Source organism: Gadus morhua, chromosome 20, assembly GCF_902167405.1.
Source record: "Gadus morhua chromosome 20, gadMor3.0, whole genome shotgun sequence".
NCBI classification, from domain to species: domain Eukaryota; kingdom Metazoa; phylum Chordata; class Actinopteri; order Gadiformes; family Gadidae; genus Gadus; species Gadus morhua.
The window spans coordinates 22,174,256-22,194,600 of NC_044067.1; the positions used below are offsets into that span (position 1 = coordinate 22,174,256).

General features: G+C 45.7%; 2 protein-coding genes across 4 annotated transcripts in view; one reads left to right on the plus strand and one right to left on the minus strand.

Moving 5' to 3' along the window:
- Nucleotides 1–106: 106 nt before the first annotated feature.
- Nucleotides 107–11,108, plus strand: dnajb2 (DnaJ heat shock protein family (Hsp40) member B2). 2 transcript variants are annotated; one of them, XM_030343885.1, is made up of 11 exons: nt 109–421; nt 1,617–1,705; nt 2,437–2,546; nt 3,279–3,332; nt 3,730–3,852; nt 4,128–4,238; nt 5,103–5,232; nt 5,444–5,514; nt 5,898–6,206; nt 9,949–10,022; nt 10,169–11,108. In XM_030343885.1, exons 2-10 carry the CDS (start codon nt 1,641–1,643, stop codon nt 9,975–9,977), a joined length of 1,002 nt encoding a protein of 333 aa, XP_030199745.1. In that variant the 5' UTR covers nt 109–421; nt 1,617–1,640; the 3' UTR covers nt 9,978–10,022; nt 10,169–11,108. The 2 variants fall into 2 exon arrangements, with proteins under 2 accessions (XP_030199744.1, XP_030199745.1); XM_030343884.1 differs by lacking the exons at nt 9,949–10,022; nt 10,169–11,108 and having other exon boundaries at nt 107–421; nt 5,898–6,947.
- Nucleotides 11,109–11,579: 471 nt separating this feature from the next.
- ptprna (protein tyrosine phosphatase receptor type Na) overlaps nt 11,580–20,345 on the minus strand; it is a 24,706-nt gene continuing 15,940 nt past the window's right edge. The window contains exons 15-24 of one of the 2 annotated variants that reach the window (XM_030344260.1): nt 19,825–20,103; nt 18,661–18,808; nt 18,339–18,412; nt 17,518–17,595; nt 16,923–17,042; nt 15,484–15,650; nt 12,591–12,644; nt 12,219–12,283; nt 11,953–12,026; nt 11,580–11,753 (exon numbers count right to left, since the gene is read on the minus strand). In XM_030344260.1, coding sequence (XP_030200120.1) covers nt 11,682–11,753; nt 11,953–12,026; nt 12,219–12,283; nt 12,591–12,644; nt 15,484–15,650; nt 16,923–17,042; nt 17,518–17,595; nt 18,339–18,412; nt 18,661–18,808; nt 19,825–20,103 — 1,131 coding nt within the window. In that variant the 3' untranslated portion in view covers nt 11,580–11,681. Of the gene's footprint in view, nt 11,754–11,952; nt 12,054–12,218; nt 12,284–12,590; nt 12,645–15,483; nt 15,651–16,922; nt 17,043–17,517; nt 17,596–18,338; nt 18,413–18,660; nt 18,809–19,824; nt 20,104–20,345 lie in introns of both variants that reach the window. The other variant, XM_030344259.1, reaches the window with a different exon arrangement.

Sequence of the window (20,345 nt, forward strand, 5' to 3'; positions counted from 1 at the left end):
TCTCTCTCTCTCTCTCTCTCTCTCTCTCTCTCTCTCTCTCTCTCTCTCTCTCTCTCTCTCTCTCTCTCTCTCTCTCTCTCTCCCTCCCTCCCTCGTCAGCCCGCTCTCAGCTGATAATGACGTAGCGTGCAGTTGATCCAACACACGGGTGCAGGAGAAACCGAGGGACTGTTGTTAACTTATGGTCTCCGCGGAACCGTCCACATAGGAGTAAGAGAGAAGGTATTCTGCGACAGCCATTGGCCTGTGTGTCGGCCTGTCCTGGGCCTGGCGGTGAGGCTTCTAGCGGGTTCTGAGGGGCACGTCATGCTGTGTTTGTAAGGTTTTGGAGAGCAGAGAAACGCATTCCTGAGCCACTACGACCACATCACCAATTCATTCTGCTGCTGAACGACACTCCTGTCATCTGATCTATTTCAAGGTACAGTCGTGGCTGCTCACAACATGTTCCCGTCGTGGACCATGTTTGCCTTTGTAACCACGTTAGGATTATTGGTTCTGTACTTCTTGTAAGATACAAGGCAAGTGATTGCTATCGCAACCCCTTAGTGTGTGTGTCTCTGTGTGTGTATGTGTGTGTGTGTGTGTGTGTGTGTGTGTGTGTGTGTGTGTGTGTGTGTGTGTGTGTGTGTGTGTGTGTGTGCGTGTGCGTGCGCGTGCGTGTGTGCGTGTGTGTGTGTGTCTGACACTACAGCAGCTGTCAAATGCCATGGCATAGACTAGTACTCAAGCTGGAAATAACATACAGTAATACCACGTGCGTTTGGCCTCCATATGAGCGCAGGGCTCTAGGGGAACACCGGGACCCAATTGGGCCCACAGGCCCGTTTTCACTTTCCTTTGCTTTGGTTCAGTCGTTGGCCCTTATCTGGTGGCAGTGGACCACTGAACCAGTTGGTGTTTCTGTTTTGGAGAAGAGCGATTCCTCAGACATTTCCAAGTGTTGCTGGAAGTCTGAAAGCCATTTTTAGTAATTGTGTGTGAACATGAATAAATTCCTCTCTGACGTAGGGTCGTATAGATATGATCGGTGCGTCATTTACTAAATAAAGTCGGAGATCTTTCCAGTGTTCTTTTAATTTAAAAATAATGACATCACCTCCGTTTAGAAAAAGAGTATAGTTTCTTTAGAGTGACTGCCATTAAATCATCTATATGAAACCGCGGTCAAAGTAGGGTAATTCAAAATTCAGAGTCTTCTGAAAAAGACTCAAGACTCACCTGTTCAGAGTCCACCTCGACTCTGCATAGCCACCCTCCCTCTTCTGGCCACCATTGTACGTTGTATTGTATTGTGTTGTATTGTATTATAGTACTTAACTGTGTAGCAACTTCAGTAGCTGTTATCATTGCTGTAACACGGGGAATTGGTTAGCCTAGCGATTGTTGCACTTGGTTATCTCTACTGTACCGACAGCGATATATTGTTGCACTTATGAAAAATGTACTTATTGTAAGTCGCTTTGGATGAAAGTGTCTGCTAAATGCCCTAAATGTAAACGTGTAATATGTTACATAATACATTTGGAACATATCCAAAAGTGTTGCACAAGGGGATTTCTGTAGTTTTGCTTTCGTTTCTATACCCATTTATTGTTCTGTGTTGGGCGATCTAGATCACTGAGGAGAGACCACAAGACATGGGGGACTACTATGAGGTCCTGGGGGTTTCTAAAACCGCCTCCCAGGAGGACATCAAGAAGGCGTGAGTACACAACAACACCGTACCTCAGGTTAGCTAGTGGCTCACCTGTAGTTGAGGGTTGGGTATAGGCTCACGTGTAGTTGAGGGATGGGTATAGGCTCACCTGTGGTTATGTGTTAGGTAGTGGCCCACCTGTAGGTCAGAGTTAGATAGTGGCTCACCTGTAGTTGATGGTTGGGTAGTGGCTCACATGTGGTTAAGGGTTAGGTAGTGGCTCACCTTTAGTTAATGGTTAGGTAGTGGTTCACCTGTGGTTAAGGGTTAGGTAGTGGCACACTTGTGGTTAAGAGTTAGGTAGTGACTCATCTGGAGTTAAGAGTTAGGTAGTGTAACACTGGTAGTTTGGGGGTAGGTCGTTTCACACCTTTTAGTTTTGTGGTAATAAGCCCTGTAGTTAAGGGTTAGGTACTGTCACATGGGTAGGTTGGGGTAAGGTTGTGTCACATCAGTAGTTTAGGGCTAGGTAGTTTCATCTCAGGGTCAGTGGTTAGCAGCGTGTCATACTTACCGTTGTAAGTGGTGTGGCTTTTACATTATGTTAAATCATAGTAATTCCATTTAACAATACCCTTATCAGTGATATTATGTTAAAAAGAAAACAATGACAATTAAAAATGAATTGGCTGTTGAAAGAATTAATCTGAAAGAGAATCTCTTTTTTTATTACAGATTAAATCTCAAAATGCTGTCGGTTGCTAGACTACCTTTCGCTGTGCTCTCTGTCTCCTCAGGTACAGGAAGCAGGCTCTGAGGTGGCATCCAGACAAGAACCCAGACAACAAGGAGGGGGCAGAGAAGAAGTTCAAAGAAATCGCTGAAGCCTATGAAGTTCTGTCTGACAGTGAGTCTGGCAGCAGATCTAGTTGTTCAGCTCTGAGAAATCTGAGCTAAAGAGATGGATGAAGAGATGGTTGAGTAAATGGATCAAAGAACGGGTGAACCAACACTTGGTTGGTTGGTTGGTTAGGTTAGTCAGGCTGTTGTCGATTGTGGGGGGGGGGAGGGGGGGTAAAAGTAGGAGATCAATGGGTAGTGTGTGCAGTGGGTAGTGGCAGTGATGTGTACGGTGGAGGTGTCGGTTCTGGGTGTGGTCGTCATAGCAGCATCAGAGGTCATGTTGGTGAATGATGGACTCACGGGGAGCGTGTAGGGGATGAAGAGTGGACCATAACTGAACCTTGGGGGACAGCCTGGGGAATAGGGGCTGTCGGTATCTATTGATATTAACAAATGGTGTCTGTCTAGGGGCCGATGACCGGGATGATGAAGTTAGTTGGACTATTAATTGACCACTTGTTCGTTAGTGAGTCAAGAGACTAACTTCAGTTAAGGGGACAGTAGCTAGTGGTTATGTCTGGCTGTGTGCGCTGTGTGTATTGACACTGTATGAGTCATGCCATGCGCATGTCTCTCTGGCCTAGCAGCTCTCCTTACAGCTCAGCTTCAGCTGTTGGATTCATGGGTCACCGTGGTTACCAAAATCACCGTCTTGCTTTAGCCATTTATTTTTTTCGTGTGTTCATGTTATATTTGAATGTCAATGATTGGTTTGTGTTTCCTTTGTGACTTACAGAGAGTAAACGTGCGTCGTATGACAGCTATGGAAATGACCGGATGCCACGCAGAGGTAGGTCAGCTGTCGGGGCTTATTTAGATTCCCCTAGAGATATTATACAGCATTAGATACATTCGTTTATGAGGCATTTAGATTATTGCAAATGTGAGGTCATTTCCAAAAGCGTGACATGTAATATACATGTAATCACATAAAATGTAAATTTGTATAGAATGTGGAATCTACAACTGTTGATGTTGATTTTATGATTTTGTAAAAATGTATATAGTTGTCCATCCACTGCCGCTGAACCTCTCTCTCTCTCTCTCTCTCTCTCTCTCTCACTCTCTCTCTCTCTCTCTCTCTCTCTCTCTCTCTCTCTCTCTCTCTCTCTCTCTCTCTCTCTCTCTCTCTCTCTCTCTCTCTCTCTCTCTCTCTCTCTCTCTCTCTCTCTGCCCCTCTCCAACAGGCTCCCCCGGCTCCCCCACAGACTTCCCCTCGGAATTCCCAGGGTTCAGCTTCACATTCCGCAGCCCTGACGAGGTGTTCCGGGAGTTCTTCGGCAGCCAGGACCCCTTTGCTGGCTTCTTTGGTGCGTCAGATCAGCCTAATAATAAATAATGCAAAATGTAATGCATGAAAACAGAGACCAATACATGGTAATTTTACTGCCTAAGGTACATTTATCATAGTATTGTATACTGTATATATACTACTCACATTGTTCCTTCTCTTAATTTAATATTTTCTCTCTCTCTCTCTCTCTCTCTCGCTCTCTCTCTCTCTCTCTCTCTCTCTCTCTCTCTCTCTCTCTCTCTCTCTCTCTCTCTCTCTCTCTCTCTCTCTCTCTCTCTCTCTCTCTCTCAGATGACTTCCCGTCATTTGGAGGGATCCACAGTCACGGTGGTTTCCATGACCACCTAGGCCCCTCCTCTCGTCTTGGCCCCGGTCGGTTCTTTTCCTTCCCGGCGCCTGGAGGTAAACATCAGGAGATTGATGGTGCTGGTGCTGACTCTCACTCCCATTGGTCACCACATAAAGACACACAACAACATCATCTCTGTTCAAAAAAGAGAACGCTTATGCATGGTTGGTTGTGTGTGTGTTTGTGTGTGCGTTTGCACATGCACATCCATGGGCAGGATTGTTTAGCGGCTTTGATGTTCGACCCAGCCAAAAAGTGTTAGGTTTGATTCCCAAAGTCTGCAGCCTAACCTGTAAGCGTCGTTGTGCTAGAGATGCCCCTTATCTACTCTTCAGTGCCATGGGTTGTATCTCAGGCTTCGTTTACTAAAACACAAGGCTAGCCTAGGGACCAGACCACTCTGCCAGCTCATGTTCTAAATTCCTCTGTCATATGCGTCCGGCCCCCTCCCGTTCAGCAGACCTGGCCTGGTTCAGCCAATCACAGCCAGCAAGATGGCTGCCGCTGATGCGACATATGTTGTTGCTCCGATTGTTGTTTTCTTTGCTCTGAGGTTCCAGACTAATATGCATTTACGAATTGGTCTGGTGATGGCAGGCTAATTCAAGGCACCTCCATAAGCACTAGTGCACAATATAAAGTTGACATGGTTTATATTAAAAAAATGCAAAATGTTCACTGGTTAGTTAGATGTATTACAATTTAATCAGTGTCAAGGTTAATGTCAACGGGGTCTATAATGTTTATCCATTTTACAAGTTAGAATAGAGTATAACTTACCACTGAGGCATATGGTATACCCTTAAGCAAAGAAAATAGGGGACCCTGAATTGAGCCGCCATTGCCTTCTGAATTCACTGCAGTATCTGATCATAACCTCGTCCCTCATCATAACCTTCCTGTCCTGCGCCCTCCAGCGGACTTCACCTCCTTCTCCTCCATGGGATCGTGCAGCTCGGAGGGCCTGGGGGGCCCGGGGATGAGCAGCTTCAGATCAATGTCCACCTCCACTCGCATCATCAACGGAAAACGCACCACTACCAAGAAGTACGTCCAGGCCTCAGTCAGGCACTGAACCCTGGGGCTGTTATTATCCTGTACCTCCAAGCTTTCACACCCATTCTTTGTGATTGTATTGCTTAATGTCTTATGTTATCTGTATTTTATGTTTGTGTGTGTGTGTGTGTGTGTGTGTGTGTGTGTGTGTGTGTGTGTGTGTGTTTGTGTGTGTTTGTGCGTGTGCTTGTTTGTCCGGAAGGATCAAAGAGAATGGACAGGAGAGGATTGAGATCGAGGAGGATGGTTTACTGAAGACTATAATGATTAATGGTAAGATGGACAATAATGTGCTTGACTAAACACCTAAACATTTTGCTCAATGCCTGAGTAGGATATGATTATGGTACACAAAAAGTAAAGTACAGTTAATTATATTACAGTATTATACAAAAGTATAGTATAGATTATCCATGTATGCAATATAGCCTTTCTCAATCGTTGTTGCTGCCACTTCCTAACACATCTACTTTGCGTTTGTGTATATATTTGTGTGTCCATGTATGTATGTGTGTGTTTGTTTTTCATGTGTTTGTGTGTGTGAGTGTGTATGTGTGTGTGTGTGTCCTTTGTATGTCTGTATGGGTGTGTGTGTGTGTGCATGTGTGCATGTGTGTATGTGTGTGTGTGTGTGTGTGTGTTTGTGTTGTCTCTAGGGGTGACGGATGAGATGGCCCTTATGCTGGAGCTGAGCAAGCGGAATCAGAACTCCTCCCACCCACCGCCCGCCAGACCGCGCCTACAGCAAGACAAACCTCCCACTGATAGGCCCCGCACCAGCCCCTTCTCCTCCGCCGCCGCCCAGCGCTCCTTTAGCTCCGCCCCTTGCTTCAACTACGGCGGGGTAGGGGCAGAGCGGGAGGAGGACGAGGACGAGCAGCTGCAGCTGGCGCTGGCCTGCAGCCTGTCAGAAATGGAGGCCAAGCAGAGAGCCGCCGCAACCACGGCAACAGACTTCATCTCAGGTGCTGGGCTGGGGGAGCACGGCGGGACTGACCGGACCGGGGGCCGTAGAGGAGCCGGGGGGAGGCGGGGCATGGAGGAGGGGAGGACCAATGGTGTGAGGGAAGAAGGCTTAAGGCAGGAGGAGGGGCAGGAGAGGGGCTCAGGTGTCCAGGCCAGAGGGGAGGAGGGGGCGGGGGGCTGGTCCAGGGGGTCCGGCCCTCCTCCTGGGGACCCTCCTCTGGGTCCAAATGGGAACGCCGGTCCACCTCACCCTAGCAGCGAGGATGGGGAACTGGTCACAGGGAATGTCAAAAAGAAAAAGAAATGTGCATGTGTTGTTTGCTGAGTGTGTCTGTGTGTGTGTGAGTCCGTACATTCATGCATACAGGTTTCCATGTGTGTGTGTGCGCTTGCATGCATGCATGTATGTTTCTGTGTCTGCATAAATGCGTGTGTGGGTGTGTATGGTAGCCTATACACTCCATCAATTCACCTGAAATCTGCCTACGCTAACTATTATTTCTGACAGAGTTGATGTTATTGACGTGCCATCTTAAAAGGAAACGCTAACCGTTTGTCTGAAGGGTTGTTTCATTCGTTGCCGATGGCCAGCCCTGCCTTCCTGCATTAAGAAATGAACAGATTCAAACATATGCTGCATTATTAACAAATAGCACAAATCATTTATAATATTTTATTGTTTATTTTTCCATTACCACTAGAATTTTTTTTTCTATCTGGATAAACAATAACAGAGAGCATATGAGGACCCTGTTATTATTTCCGAAAGGTGTGTGTGTGTGTGTGTGTGTGTGTGTGTGTGTGTGTGTGTGTGTGTGTGTGTGTGTGTGTGTGTGTGTGTGTGTGTGTGTGTGTGTGTGTGTGTGTGTGTGTGTGTGGGGATGGGTGTGTGTGTTTGTGTGTGTGTGTGTGTGTGTGTGTGTGTGTGTGTGTGTGTGTGTGTGTGTGTGTGTGTGTGTGTGTGTGTGTGTGTGTGTGTGTGTGTGGGGGTGTGGGGATGGGTGTGTGTGTTTGTGTGTGTGGGGGTGGGTGGGTGGGTGTGTGAGTGTGTTTTTTTTGTTTGGGTGTGGGTGTGGGGTTGAGTGGGTGGGTTGGTGTGTGTGTGTACCTACGAGGGCAAGCCGGCCAGTTCAGACGCTACTGTGGAATGTTCCCCACAGATCCCCCATTGTGTACTCTGCAGCAGTGTTACGTAACAGCTGTCCTGTATCAGCACACACACGCGGCCCGCAGACAATGGCTCAACCCAGGGGCCTGCTTCTAGAGAGGGAGAGAGGGTGTGTGTGTGTGTGTGTGTGTGTGTGTTTGGGTGTGCGGCTGTGTGTGTGTGTGTGTGTGTGTGTGTGTGTGTGTGTGTGTGTGTGTGAGGGGGGGGGCTGTGGGTGTGTGTGGGTGTGATGTGTGGCTGGGTCTGCGGGGCTAAATGCCCACGCATTCAGAGGACAGAAGGTAGAACCCGACAGCTGCATGGTTTACTTCTCACTGTCCAGGGTGCGTATATATATATATATATATATATATATATATATATATATATATATATATATATATATATATATATATATATATATAATAGACCTGGCTATGAAAGCATGCTAATATAAAGCACATGTTTCTTATTGTGAGAATACTATTGTACAAAGCTGCAACCCTTATTTTCATTGAAATCAGATTATTTTTCATTGACTAATGAACAAGTCTATAACTTGTCCATGATCATAACTTCTCACAAGTGGCCATACCCAGAACAATGTCTAAAATTTACTTTATTTTTTTTGTCAAGCAGCCAAGAGATAATCGGAAAGACAGAAAAGCAACTCACTTAGATTCATACTGAAGATCTGACAGTGTTTGGTATTTTACTTGATACATGACCGTAACAGATATTCATTCTACATATTAATCGATTCATTTTGAAATCAATCCAAATATATACCAGAATATATATAAAGGAGGGGTGTCAATAATCTGACCATGAGATGGAATGACACCCTCTAGCGATGAGGTTTATTGACAGGTTCCATAAAAGAAGTTCAAGACGCCATCTTGACCAAATGGAACGTGAAGGACATCATGGGGAGCCTTCTTAAGCACGACTTAACTATCATAACTAATTCATCAGATGTTTAAATTATGCATTAGTGTGGTGAGTTTGGAGTTCTGTGATCTGCATACGGTCTAAATCCTGGGTCATGATTAATGGATGGTAGGCCCAGGTACTACCAGACAAGTTCCAACATAACTGCTGTTTATGAAGGATCATAAATATGATAAGTGCTAATTATACAATCAGTGAATGGAATGGAATGCCTTTTTCCTGCTCTGCCATGAAGAAGACTCTGAAGCAGCCAAGTCTTCAGTCACCTTTTGCTCCTAATAAAATGTACTTAAAGGCATTTTGTCTTCTAGTTGATCAAATTGGATTGATTTTGTATTCATTTTTATAATTTCTTTAATTTAAAGATGTGAATCTATTTGAAGTCACATTCTGTTTTGACAGAGAGACTAGCAACAGAGTATGATGTATTTACTAGTTTGAATGTAATTAGAACCTTTGAAAAAGGTTTCAAGTGATTCTAAATCACACAATCAGCCTAATGAGGTGGCTCGGTCCAGACCCACATCTAGTTTAGGGAGGGAGACGAGGGAGAGATCCCAGGGGAAGGAGGGAGGGAGAGCAACTCTGTGACCCTGGTTACTGTTTAGAAAGGGTTACTATGGTGCTTTTGGAGGGGGGCCCAAACCGGCCCCTACGCTACACAGACACCCAGCCTTGGAACACCAGCAACTGTCTGATTGAATGATTGTTTTCAATGGTGGGGAATAATATAATTTGTCTTATGATTTCATGTATAATGTATTTTACAGCATGGAGTCAACTGAACGAGGACAATCTGAGCTGTGGCCAGACAGGATGTTTATGATTTATGAAAATCTCACACTATAGTAATAATCAGCAAGACCTTATTAAGCTTGATAAAACAAATCTGGCATGGTGGTTTTATATGAGATATGTACGCTATTACAATGTCACGCCTTTTTTTCTATTATACAACCATCTGTGTCTCAACGGCTCAGTGTTTCTGTTTCTGTGTATTTATGGTACTTGACCAACCATTTCAAATTGAAGTTGTGTGTTCCTACTTGTTTTACCTTGAATGACTAAATTACAGCTTCAGCACTGGATTGATTTGCAAAGACTGATTACACTTATCTTGAATAAGAGACAAGGGGAGAGGGAGCATGTTTTTATGCTTTTGAAAAATGAAAATATATTGTATTTGTACTACATAAATCTTGTTTCATTAATTGTATACAATTTTATTAAATAATTGTTAAAAGAAAGTTGACAGAATAAAAAATATTCAGCTCAAAAGAGAGCAGAGAAATTTGAATTATTTGACAATAACTGTGGCAGAATGTATTATGACCATTATTCTAATAGTTTACACAGGCAGCGCTCTCCTAAGGCACGATATCTTTACTGTATTCTGAAAAGATTTATCTTCAGACCATTAGAACTAGCAATAGTAGATCCACATTTGAACCTGTCTGAGCCTGCCTTTTTAACAACTTGTTTATAGTACCATTTAAGTGCTTGGATTTAATTTAAGTAACGCTTTAACAGTTAAGTTAGTGTCTTAAGCGTTTAAGAGAGTGTTTAAATGTTACTTAAATTTAAATAATTATTATTTTCTGCAATACTGTCTCATGTGTTGTGTTTCTATCTTCCTGTTTCAGAGTCAGACTTCCAGGCCTTCACGGGCTGACCTGATTGTTTCCCTCTGCACTGTGCTCTAAACCCTTGCCTTGAGGTAAGTTGAAATATTCAATACTAATTCTGATATTTATTAATTATTGAGTGATTATTTATTGATAAATTGTTCATCAGAAATTAATTATAAATAGTTATCCGCTAATTGCGATGATTAATGATTTTTCTCCTTGTCTATTTCGACAGGTCAATCACCCATGATGCACTTTTATCTTCCATGTGGCTCACTACCTGCTGATAATACTTTTCAAAGTTTTATTTGAAAACAATTCTGAGGATCTGATTATTGTTACTTTGAATGTGTGTGCAAGTGTGTGTGTGTTACATTCTGTGTGTAAAGATGATAGAGAAGACTGATATCACTGTAAAGAAAATGAACTAGAATTTTTAATATCAGATGTCCTCATTAAACTAATGTAATCAAAGTGAAACAGAAGTTGAGTTTTGAATTATGGCAACTAATCAATGGAATGGAAAAGTAATGATGATAATTAACAACACTTCACAATAGTTAAATGCTGCGTCACATCACAAATTTATTCAGGGCAAGTCAAAAATACATTTTTATAGTTATTTTATATGTGTCTGCTACATTAAAGAAAGACATTAATGGCGGTGAATTATTTACAGTAATCACAATATAACACACTGAAGACAAATCCGTGAAAGAAACTGTAGACAGTATTTGTGTGTGATTGTGTTCATGTGTGTGTATTTGTGTGTCGAGTGTGTCTAGATGTTTCAGTGTGCAGTTCTCAGTCAGACAATCATTTTGTCAAGGCATAGACACTTGAGTTGGAACCTATTAGATGTTACATCAACGGCAACACAAGATGACTGCAGCTCGCATCCCCCACGACACCACACAGATTAGAAGGGACAGAATCTACAAAGTTAAAGATCTTCAAAGACATCACGACGATGGCTGCCACTCCCGACCCGAAACCATATCTGAAGTCATTGTTTGAGTGCAGTGCATCAACTGCTTTAATGAATGTGTCCTTAGCGAACACACCCAATGATGTTCTCTGATGGCAAAAAGCAACAGAAGCTTCCTCTTTACTGTACAATGTACCCCCGGTTTCATTTCAAATAAACGGGCTGGAGAGAACAGCACAATAACAGACATTGTTTCCTGGTCAAGATCAGAGATAGAATAATACTGGGACCCGGGAATCACTCCCAGTTAGTACAAAGGGATTTCTGAATGAATAATAATTGTTGTTTACATCATTGGCATGTTGTCATGCGCTAATTTTTTAATGTACACCCTGTTTTTCCATACGGGCTACCGTGCATCAACTCTACTTTCTGTCGGCTCATGGGATGCCAATGATGTTGATCGAGCATGTGTCTGTGTGTGTGTATTTTGTATGTGTGTGTGGTGTGTGTGTGTGTGTGTGTGTGTGTGTGTGTGTGTGTGTGTGTGTGTTTGTGTGTGTGTTTGTATGTGTGTGTGTGTGTGTGTGTGTGTGTGTGTGTGTGTGTGTGTGTGTGTGTGTGTGTGTGTGTGTGTGTGTGTGTGTGTGTGGAGTGTGTGTGTATGTGTGTGGAGTGTGTGTGTGTATTTGTGTGTGTGTGTGTGTGTGTGTGTGTGTGTGTGTGTGTGTGTGTGTGTGTGTGTGTGTGTGTGTGTTTGTGTGTGTGTGTGTGTGTGTGTGTGTGTGTCCGATACAGGTTCTTCCTTAGGTACTGCTTCTCACTGTGGGAGGGCTTTCAAGATGGCGTTCACCTCCTCTGCCACGGCTGTCAAGGCAAACTCAAACTGGTCCTGTGGACACAAAACGTCAAGTGAACTTTATTTATATCGGTTGGCATCACTGTTACAAAGGGATTTACACGGCCAAAATGAATAAACAAGTACTTCCATGGGTAATTCCCCAAAACAATAGAGAAACGTAGTGGGCAACACAAGGTCTCTGGGGGAGTAAGAGGGGGCTGGTGGGAGGACATCCTCATATTGGTCGTACCTTGGTGCGAACAAGCTCAGGCCTTTGGTCTCTAATGTGCTCCAATGTGGCTGCGATGTCGATCTCCTTCACTCCTGATGACGGAACATCAAAAACAACACCTGGATGTCTTCACCCGTCAATGTGGATGCACATCATATATAATAAACTGCATTTGTAAATGAAAGATGGAGTTACTGAGGACCTTTAGTTTTCCTTTCATTCTCCACGCTGTGGGGAAAGGTGTCCGGCATGGTGTTCTGTGCAGGGTGGACAGGGGGACTCACCTTTGGCCATGCGGTTCAGCACCATGTCGATGAGGATGTACGCGCCGGTCCTCTCCGTGCCGCCGCTGTGGTCGGGGAGAAGGAGACCGTTTCAAATGCACCCCTCGGGAGCACACTTTGTTTTTCTAACCAGCGGTTTTACAGCTTTAATATGAAATAAAATTGAATTTGTATTTTTATGTTGTTACATATTCAACATGCCTCATGTTCAAGATTTGAAGCCTGAGTGCAAACATTGATTGAAAACGCAGGACATGATTTTTAACCGTTATGTAACGTGGCTAGAATATATCAGCTGCCCTTCAAAGCAAAGAGCCGCTAGATAACCCCCTAGGGGGCTGCCTTCTTCATGTAGGAAGGAGTCGACTGTACCTGCAGTGAACGATGATGGGACAGGAGCGACCTCGGTAGCACTTGTTGACCTTTCTGAAGAACAACACACAAGGTAAATAAAGGAGGTGGGCACCATTTCAACTCTCCGTGGATCAGCTGGGAGACAACTATAGAGACATAACAGCAGAGTGTCTATCCAGTATAGAAACAAAAACAGAAGGAGAGGGTCCATGGCAGACCTGCATACTGGACACACACAACACATTACTAAATGGAATAAGAACAATCGATATGGGGGCCTGTGTATTGATGACATGAGAACATGTAAACATGAATGAAGGACAATAGACTGAGTGTGAATGGAAGAGGACATGTTGAAACGGAGGGAGAGAAGAGAAGACATCAGTGCTGAGGAGGGAAGGAGGACAGACCAGAGGAGGAGAAAGAGGAGGAGTAGAGCCATCGTTCTCTGTCCTTCTGCAGTAGCCAGTCACACCTGCCAATGCTCATTTTTGTGACTATGCAACTGGAGCCAGAGTACTAGCTGCAAACCACAAAAATGACACTGAGAGATGTGCAGATATAAGCCACCGACCTACGCACTTTCAGACAGAAAGGGAGACAGAGGGCCATGAAGGAGGTGAGCCCAGAGACACATGGAAATGGAGGATTGTATATGGTTGGATATACATGTACATCATACAATACAGTAGATGGTGAATTGTATAATGCATCGGCGTTATGGCACAGGTCACACTTTCCACGGAACGAGGAAGAAGATATAGGCCAACAGGGTGCCGGTGTCCACTGCCACAGCAGGCGCACACACACACACACACACACACACACACACACACACACACACACACACACACACACACACACACAGACACACACACACACACACACACACACACACACACACACACACACACACACACACACACACACACACACACACACACACACACACACACACATTCGTTTCACCTATCCAAAAAGGCGTAGGGCCCTATTTTAACAGTCTGAAACGCAAGTGAGAAGCGCCAAACGCAAGTAGCTTTGTGGGCAGTTCTATGGCGATGTTGCTATTTTACCGGTGGATAAATTACTCTTGCGTCCGACGCAAATCTGAAAAGGGTTGCCCTGAAGTAGCCTAATTAACCGTAATGTACAATAAACCAATGAGAATTCCATCTCCCATTCCATTTAAGAGCCATGAGCGCATTTGAATCGGACAAGTTGATATTTTGACAGCGCATTTGCAGTCTCCGATGAGACAGATGCATGACCACAGGAATTTTAAACTTCAAATGGAACATGTTATTGGCAAATAATAGGGCCTAATTCACACATGGAATAGCGATATGATATGATATGCGGTAACTGTGGTTCTACTTAATGAAATACGCAATACATTAACAAACATCGTTTCTTACCAGTATTGTATGCATTATCGTTATCGACTTGTGTATCTAATATGCATGTGTACCCCCGTTAATATACATTGCCATGGACTGTATTATGCGTTACGTGTTTAGTTTGCTTGTGTTTAAACAGATGGATGCACATAAGCGCGCCCACATTCATTAATTATTTTACACACACACACACACGTGCGCCCGCATTCATTCATTCTTTTTAACACTCATCAATCCTAAAAGTTATCGGCTTGTACACGATGTCTGTGTTAAGATAATATGTGTTTGCTGTACGGTGTATGCAGATGCATTGATTTAAAATTACAACTTATTACCGCTGTATCAGCTGTTCTTTCCCAAATATTTTACCAAGAATGTGTGGCGAGGTAGATGAGAGAAGCAAAGTGTATGCACGAGGTGCACAAGCAACATTATGCATGCGCCCTTAAAATAGCTTCTGAACAACACGCCACTGACTTTAAACCATGTATTTCCTGGTTTGTGGTGGAATTGTTTTCTGAAACTGCAAAATAGCACCAGGGAACGTTTGCGCCAGGACACGCCTCCTCCTTTCGCTGAACCACCCCTTTAGGCGCAAGATCATTCCCTAGTTGCGTGGTGGTGGAGGGAAAAGAACGCTCCGCGCCAGTTGCAAACTAGCAACGACACATGCGTCGGTGTAGAAAGTCAATTGCGCTAGATGCAAGATAGGGCCCTTAGGGTTAGATGTGCGATTCAGGTGCAGAATGGATCTACTGGTGTGTCTGGGGTGTGTCTGTCTGCCTTCCTGTCCATTTATCTGTCTATTCCTTTAAATGTGTGTCTGTGTGTCTGTCTTTCTGACCGTGCATCTTTCTGTTTGTCTGTTCCTTTGTCTTTCAGTCTGTCTTTCTCTCCATGAATGTCTGTTTGTTTGTCTTTCTGTCCCCGTATCTGTCTGTCTGTTGGTCTTTCTGTCCCCGTATCTGTCGGTCAGTATCTCTCTCTTTCTCTTCATGTGTCGGTCTGTCTGCTTGTCTGTCCTGCTGTCATTTGGTCTCCTGTCTGTCTGTCTGTCTGTCTGTCTGTCTGTCTGTCTGTCTGTCTGTCTGTCTGTCTGTCTGTCTGTCTGTCTGTCTGTCCGTCTGTCTGTCCTGCTGTTCTTTGGCCTTGTGTCTGTCTGTCTGTCCTGCTGTCCTTTGGTCTTGTGTCTGTCTTTCTGTCTGTCCTGCTGTCCTATGCTCTCCTGTCTGTCTGTCTGTCTGTCTGTCTGTCTGTCTGTCTGTCTGTCTGTCTGTCTGTCTGTCTGTCTGTCTGTCTGTCTGTCTGTCTGTCTGTCCTGTAGTCCTTTGGTCAAGTGTGTGTCTGTCTGGCCTTCTCTCCTTTGGTCTTGTGTCTATCTGCCTGTCTGTCCTGATGTCCTTTGGTCGTGTAACTGTCTGTCTGTCTGTCCTGCTGTCCTTTGGTCTCCTGTCTGTCTGTCTGTCCTGCTGTCCTTTGGTCTCCTGTCTCTGTGCCAGAGCAGGCGGTACCTGCGGAAGTCGAGCAGGGGCCGTGTGGAGGTGGGAATGCCGTCTGCAGGCCAGCTGAGCAGGTGGAACTGGGTGAGGGTCCGGGTTTCCTGGGTCTGCACGTTCTTCAGGTAGAAGCTGCGCACCAGGAAGTCCTTACACCAGATGTGCTCCGACACGAGGTTCACCTGAAGGGGGGGTGGCACCAACAGGTATTAGCAGCTATGCTGCTATACAGCTATAGGCCGCCATACAGCTATAGGCCGCCATACAGCTGTAGGCCGCTATACAACTATAGGCCCCTATAGGCCGCTATACAGCTATAGGCCGCTATACAGCTATAGGCCCCTAAGGGCCGCTATACAGCTATAGGCCGCTATACAGCTATAGGACACTATACAGCTATAGGCCCCTAAAGGCCGCCATACAGCTATAGGCCGCCATACAGCTGTAGGCCGCTATACAACTATAGGCCCCTATAGGCCGCTATACAGCTATAGGCCAATATACAGCTATAGGACACTATACAGCTATAGGCCCCTAAAGGCCGCTATACAGCTATAGGCCGCTGTAGGCAGCTATAGGCCACTATACAGCTATAGGCTCCTATACAGCTATAGGCCCCTATAGGCCACTATACAGCTATAGGCCCCTATAGACCACTATACAGCTATAGGCCACTATACAGCTATAGGCCCCTATAGGCCACTATACAGCTAAAGGCCCCTATAGGCCGCTATACAGCTATAGGCCCCTATAGGCCGATATACAGCTATAGGCCACTATACAGCTATAGGCCCCTATAGGCCACTATACAGCTAAAGGCCCCTATAGGCCGCTATACAGCTATAGGCCCCTATAGGCCGATATACAGCTATAGGCTGCTATACAGCTATAGGCCGCTATAGGCCACTATACAGCTATAGGCTCCTATACAGCTATAGGCCCCTATAGGCCACTATACAGCTATAGGCCCCTATAGACCATTATACAGCTATAGGCCACTATACAGCTATAGGCCCCTATAGGCCACTATACAGCTAAAGGCCCCTATAGGCCGCTATACAGCTATAGGCCCCTATAGGCCGATATACAGCTATAGGCCGCTATAAAGCTATAGGCCGCTAAAGGCCGCTATACAGCTATAGGCCACTCTACAGCTATAGGCCACTATACAGATATAGGCTATATTGTTCTTTACACCTGTTACTCAACTCAATGTTGATCTCCATTGTTGGTGCTTTGGTTTCCAGTGGCGGGGGTAACCTCGTAGATGTGTTAGAGGGAGGAGCCTTTGTCAGGCCAGAAGCACTCACACTGCTGTGTGTGTGTGTGTGTGTGTGTGTGTGTGTGTGTGTGTGTGTGTGTGTGTGTGTGTGTGTGTGTGTGTGTGTGTGTGTGTGTGTGTGTGTGTGTGTGTGTGTGTGTGTGTGTGTGTGTGTGTGTGTGTGTGTGTGTACCTCGTAGATGTGGTAGAGGGAGGAGCCTTCGTCAGGCCAGTAGCGCTCACACTGCTTCTCTCCGTCCTCCACCAGTGCCGTCATCATCACTATGACCGTACAGCCGTTCTCCCAGACCATCTAAACAAACACACGGACATACACATGCGTATCCTCATCACTATGACCGTGAAGCTGTTCCATCCCACCATCAACACACATTATTATATTATCATCACTAGTTCATATAAATCCCAAATGTCATTCATTCTCATGGGAAGTGTAGAGATGTACAGACACTGAGACACTGATTTGTACATGTCAGATAATACATTACCAATACATATATAACGCAAACACACACACCAACACACACGCTTGCACACACACACAAACATATGCGCAAACACACACACACATACACACACACACACACACACGCAAACAGACACACACACACACACACACACACACACACACACACACACACACACACACACACACACACACACACACACACACACACACACACACACACACACAGACACACACATCCGCACACACACACACACACACAAACACACACAGTAAACCCCAGTAGCGATGTGGTGCAGACCTGCCAGAAGTCGGCGATGGTGTGGGGCAGCGGGCCCTGCGTGGCGATGTAGGCGGGCAGCCGGGGGTCGTGGTCGATCTGGGGGATAGAGAAGCCGGCCCTGTTACATACCCCATAGATCCATCTGGGATTCATCAACTATTTATTACTAATGGGATTAAGAAAGGGTTTAATGGCCTATTATCATGACATATCCCGGACGAGTGATGCTCAGAGGAATGAGTGTAAAAGGGTTTCCCTGCAGCGACGTGTTGACTCTGTAATATGACACCTTCAACCTCGCTCTCCATAGTTTAAAGATGGTGTTACTATTTTGCCGGCGTTGATGCAGCCTTTATCAAATGGATGGTTCAAGTCCTTGCTCCACCAAACTCAAAGTATGCAAGCCTGTGTTGCTTGACAACCATTTTACTGTCTTAAAGAACTATATTGCTTGGCGAAAGAAGAATGATTTGTTTTCAATACATTATCGTACATTATGTTGCTGAGTGTTTATTTTGAGACTAGTACTAGGTAGTCTACAGCAACCTTTTTGGTGACTGCTTATATAGGTTTAATTAGTTATCCACTACCCCTACTACGCTTTACAACGGTCTGTAGTACCAGTGTTAATGTAGTTAAAACAGTTAACACTAGAACAGTGTTACCGTTAAAGCAGTCTAACAACGGTCTGTTGAACCAGTGTTAATGTACTCTTAGAACGGTATTTCTGTTGTACCAGTGTTAATGTAGTTTTAGAACAGCCTTTTGTTCTAGTGTTAATGTAGCCTTAGAACTGTATTCCAAAAGTATTGATTGGATATATTTTCGAATGGTCTTACTATTATACTGGCGTTAATGTAGTCCTCCTTAGTTGGGTTCACATCCATCTTCAGCTTCACTCGAGAGTGGTCATCTAGAAAGAAAAACAATGAATGGATCAACCAATCAAAGCTGTGTTTGTGTTGTGTTTGTGCAGATTATCACGCTTCTTCTCCATTTGTAAATATACAATATGAAACATCTCAAGGCTACCTTTGAAATCTATAAACCATGTGGGAGCCAGGCCCACAGATAGACGTGTGCTTTTATAGATAATCTCCCTACTATTACGGGAGGTAGAAGCAGGAGCTCTAATGTGAGTGCGGTATCAGCTGTACCCACATGGCAGTGAGTCGGCGTGGCGGTTTTTCTCCATGTTGCTGGGCCTCTGGGCCAGGGCCACGGAGCTGGGCTCGGCCTGGTAGGAGCACAGTGCCTCCCACTCCTTCTGCAGGCGGTCCTTGTTCCTCAGGTGGTCCTCCATGTAGGCCTGGGGGGGGGGGGGGGACACACTGAGTCTAGTGCCTGGTCCTCTGGGGGGGGGGACACACTGAGTCTAGTGCCTGGTCCTCTGGGGGGGACGACACACTGAGTCTAGTGCCTGGTCCTCTGGGGGGGGGGGGGACACACTGAGTCTAGTGCCTGGTCCTCTGGGGGGGGGGGGCACACTGAGTCTAGTGCCTGGTCCTCTGGGGGGGGGGGACACACTGAGTCTAGTGCCTGGTCCTCTGGGGGGGGGGGACACACTGAGTCTAGTGCCTGGTCCTCTGGGGGGGGGGGACACACTGAGTCTAGTGCCTGGTCCTCTATAGAGGGGGGGGACACACTGAGTCTAGTGCCTGGTCCTCTGGGGGGGGGGGGGGGACACACTGAGTCTAGTGCTGCTGTGTAACGCTTAGGATGGCTGGGGTGAAACAATTTCAATTAAAGAACCTCAACACTTATTCTATTATACATGGTTGAACATATGGACTGCACAGTATGAGTATGTTTCTCTGTATGAGAAACGCAAACAGAGAGTGTTTGGATGCAAGTCCACTATAGCTGCGTTTCCATCTAAAAGGTGATGCAAATCTTTAGAAAGTTCGCAAAAAAGTAATTCGAATTAGGTGTGTTTCCATCAAGTGGTTGGAGCGGAATAGGGTGATGACGTTACACGTTGATGTCGGGAGGGTTGCTATGGCCGGTCGCTATGCGGAAATCGGAAAGACTGTCAGTCCTGTGTGTTCAAAGTTCTCTATGTCACAGCTGTTTCGAAAAGTGTGTTTCCATCTCCCATTTTGCGAATTTACTCTCTTTCGCATATCTCAAAAACCACCTCAAGCGAGCGGATAAACCTTTTTGCGAATTAGAGGATTTTTATGCGAATTTTGGTGTTTCCATCACCGTTTACTGATTCGATACTTCAAAGTTTGCATAAAATCAGGGGGATGGAAACGCACCTACTGCTGACCCTCGACGGCACACACTCTGGACCGGACCGCGAGAGGGTCTAGGGGGGCTCACCAGGATCATGTGGCCCGTGGAGATGTCCATGTTGGACTGGGCGGGCTCCTCGCTCCAGGAGGGGGTGGAGCTGTGGGTGGAGGAGGGGCTGTGCTGGGGCCCGTCGCTGAACTGGGAGGAGACGCTGCTGACGCGCGAGGTGTCGGTCCCGCGGCGGCCCCCCGCCCCGGCTGCCGTCACGGTGCCGCTGGCCAGGCTGCCCCCCCCGGCACCGCCCCCGCTGGCGCTGTCGTGCCGGGACAAGGAGGACTTGGAGGCCATGTGCTGCCGACACAGCTCCTGGGGTCCGGGGGGGCCGGGTGGTCCGGGGGGGGGACAGGGAGACAATTACTTCATGAAGGACTGAGAACCATACACTGATCAGATTTATTCATCAGGATCTCGCATATCACCGATAGCAACTCTTTTGTTGTTACTCTAGTATACATTATTCTCAATAGTGATAGCATCCTACCTAAACTCAAACATGAGTGCACTATGTAGTACTAGGAGAGCACATGATGGCCCATGGCAATTTGTCA

Excerpts from the sequence above, each read along its gene's own strand:
- dnajb2 (XM_030343884.1), top strand. The coding sequence starts at position 1,641 with ATGGGGGACTACTATGAGGTCCTGGGGGTTTCTAAAACCGCCTCCCAG. Across the intron at positions 1,706-2,436 it reads CAGGAGGACATCAAGAAGGC|GTACAGGAAGCAGGCTCTGA; the intron begins GTGAGTACACAA and ends CTGTCTCCTCAG. Across the intron at positions 5,233-5,443 it reads AAACGCACCACTACCAAGAA|GATCAAAGAGAATGGACAGG; the intron begins GTACGTCCAGGC and ends TTTGTCCGGAAG.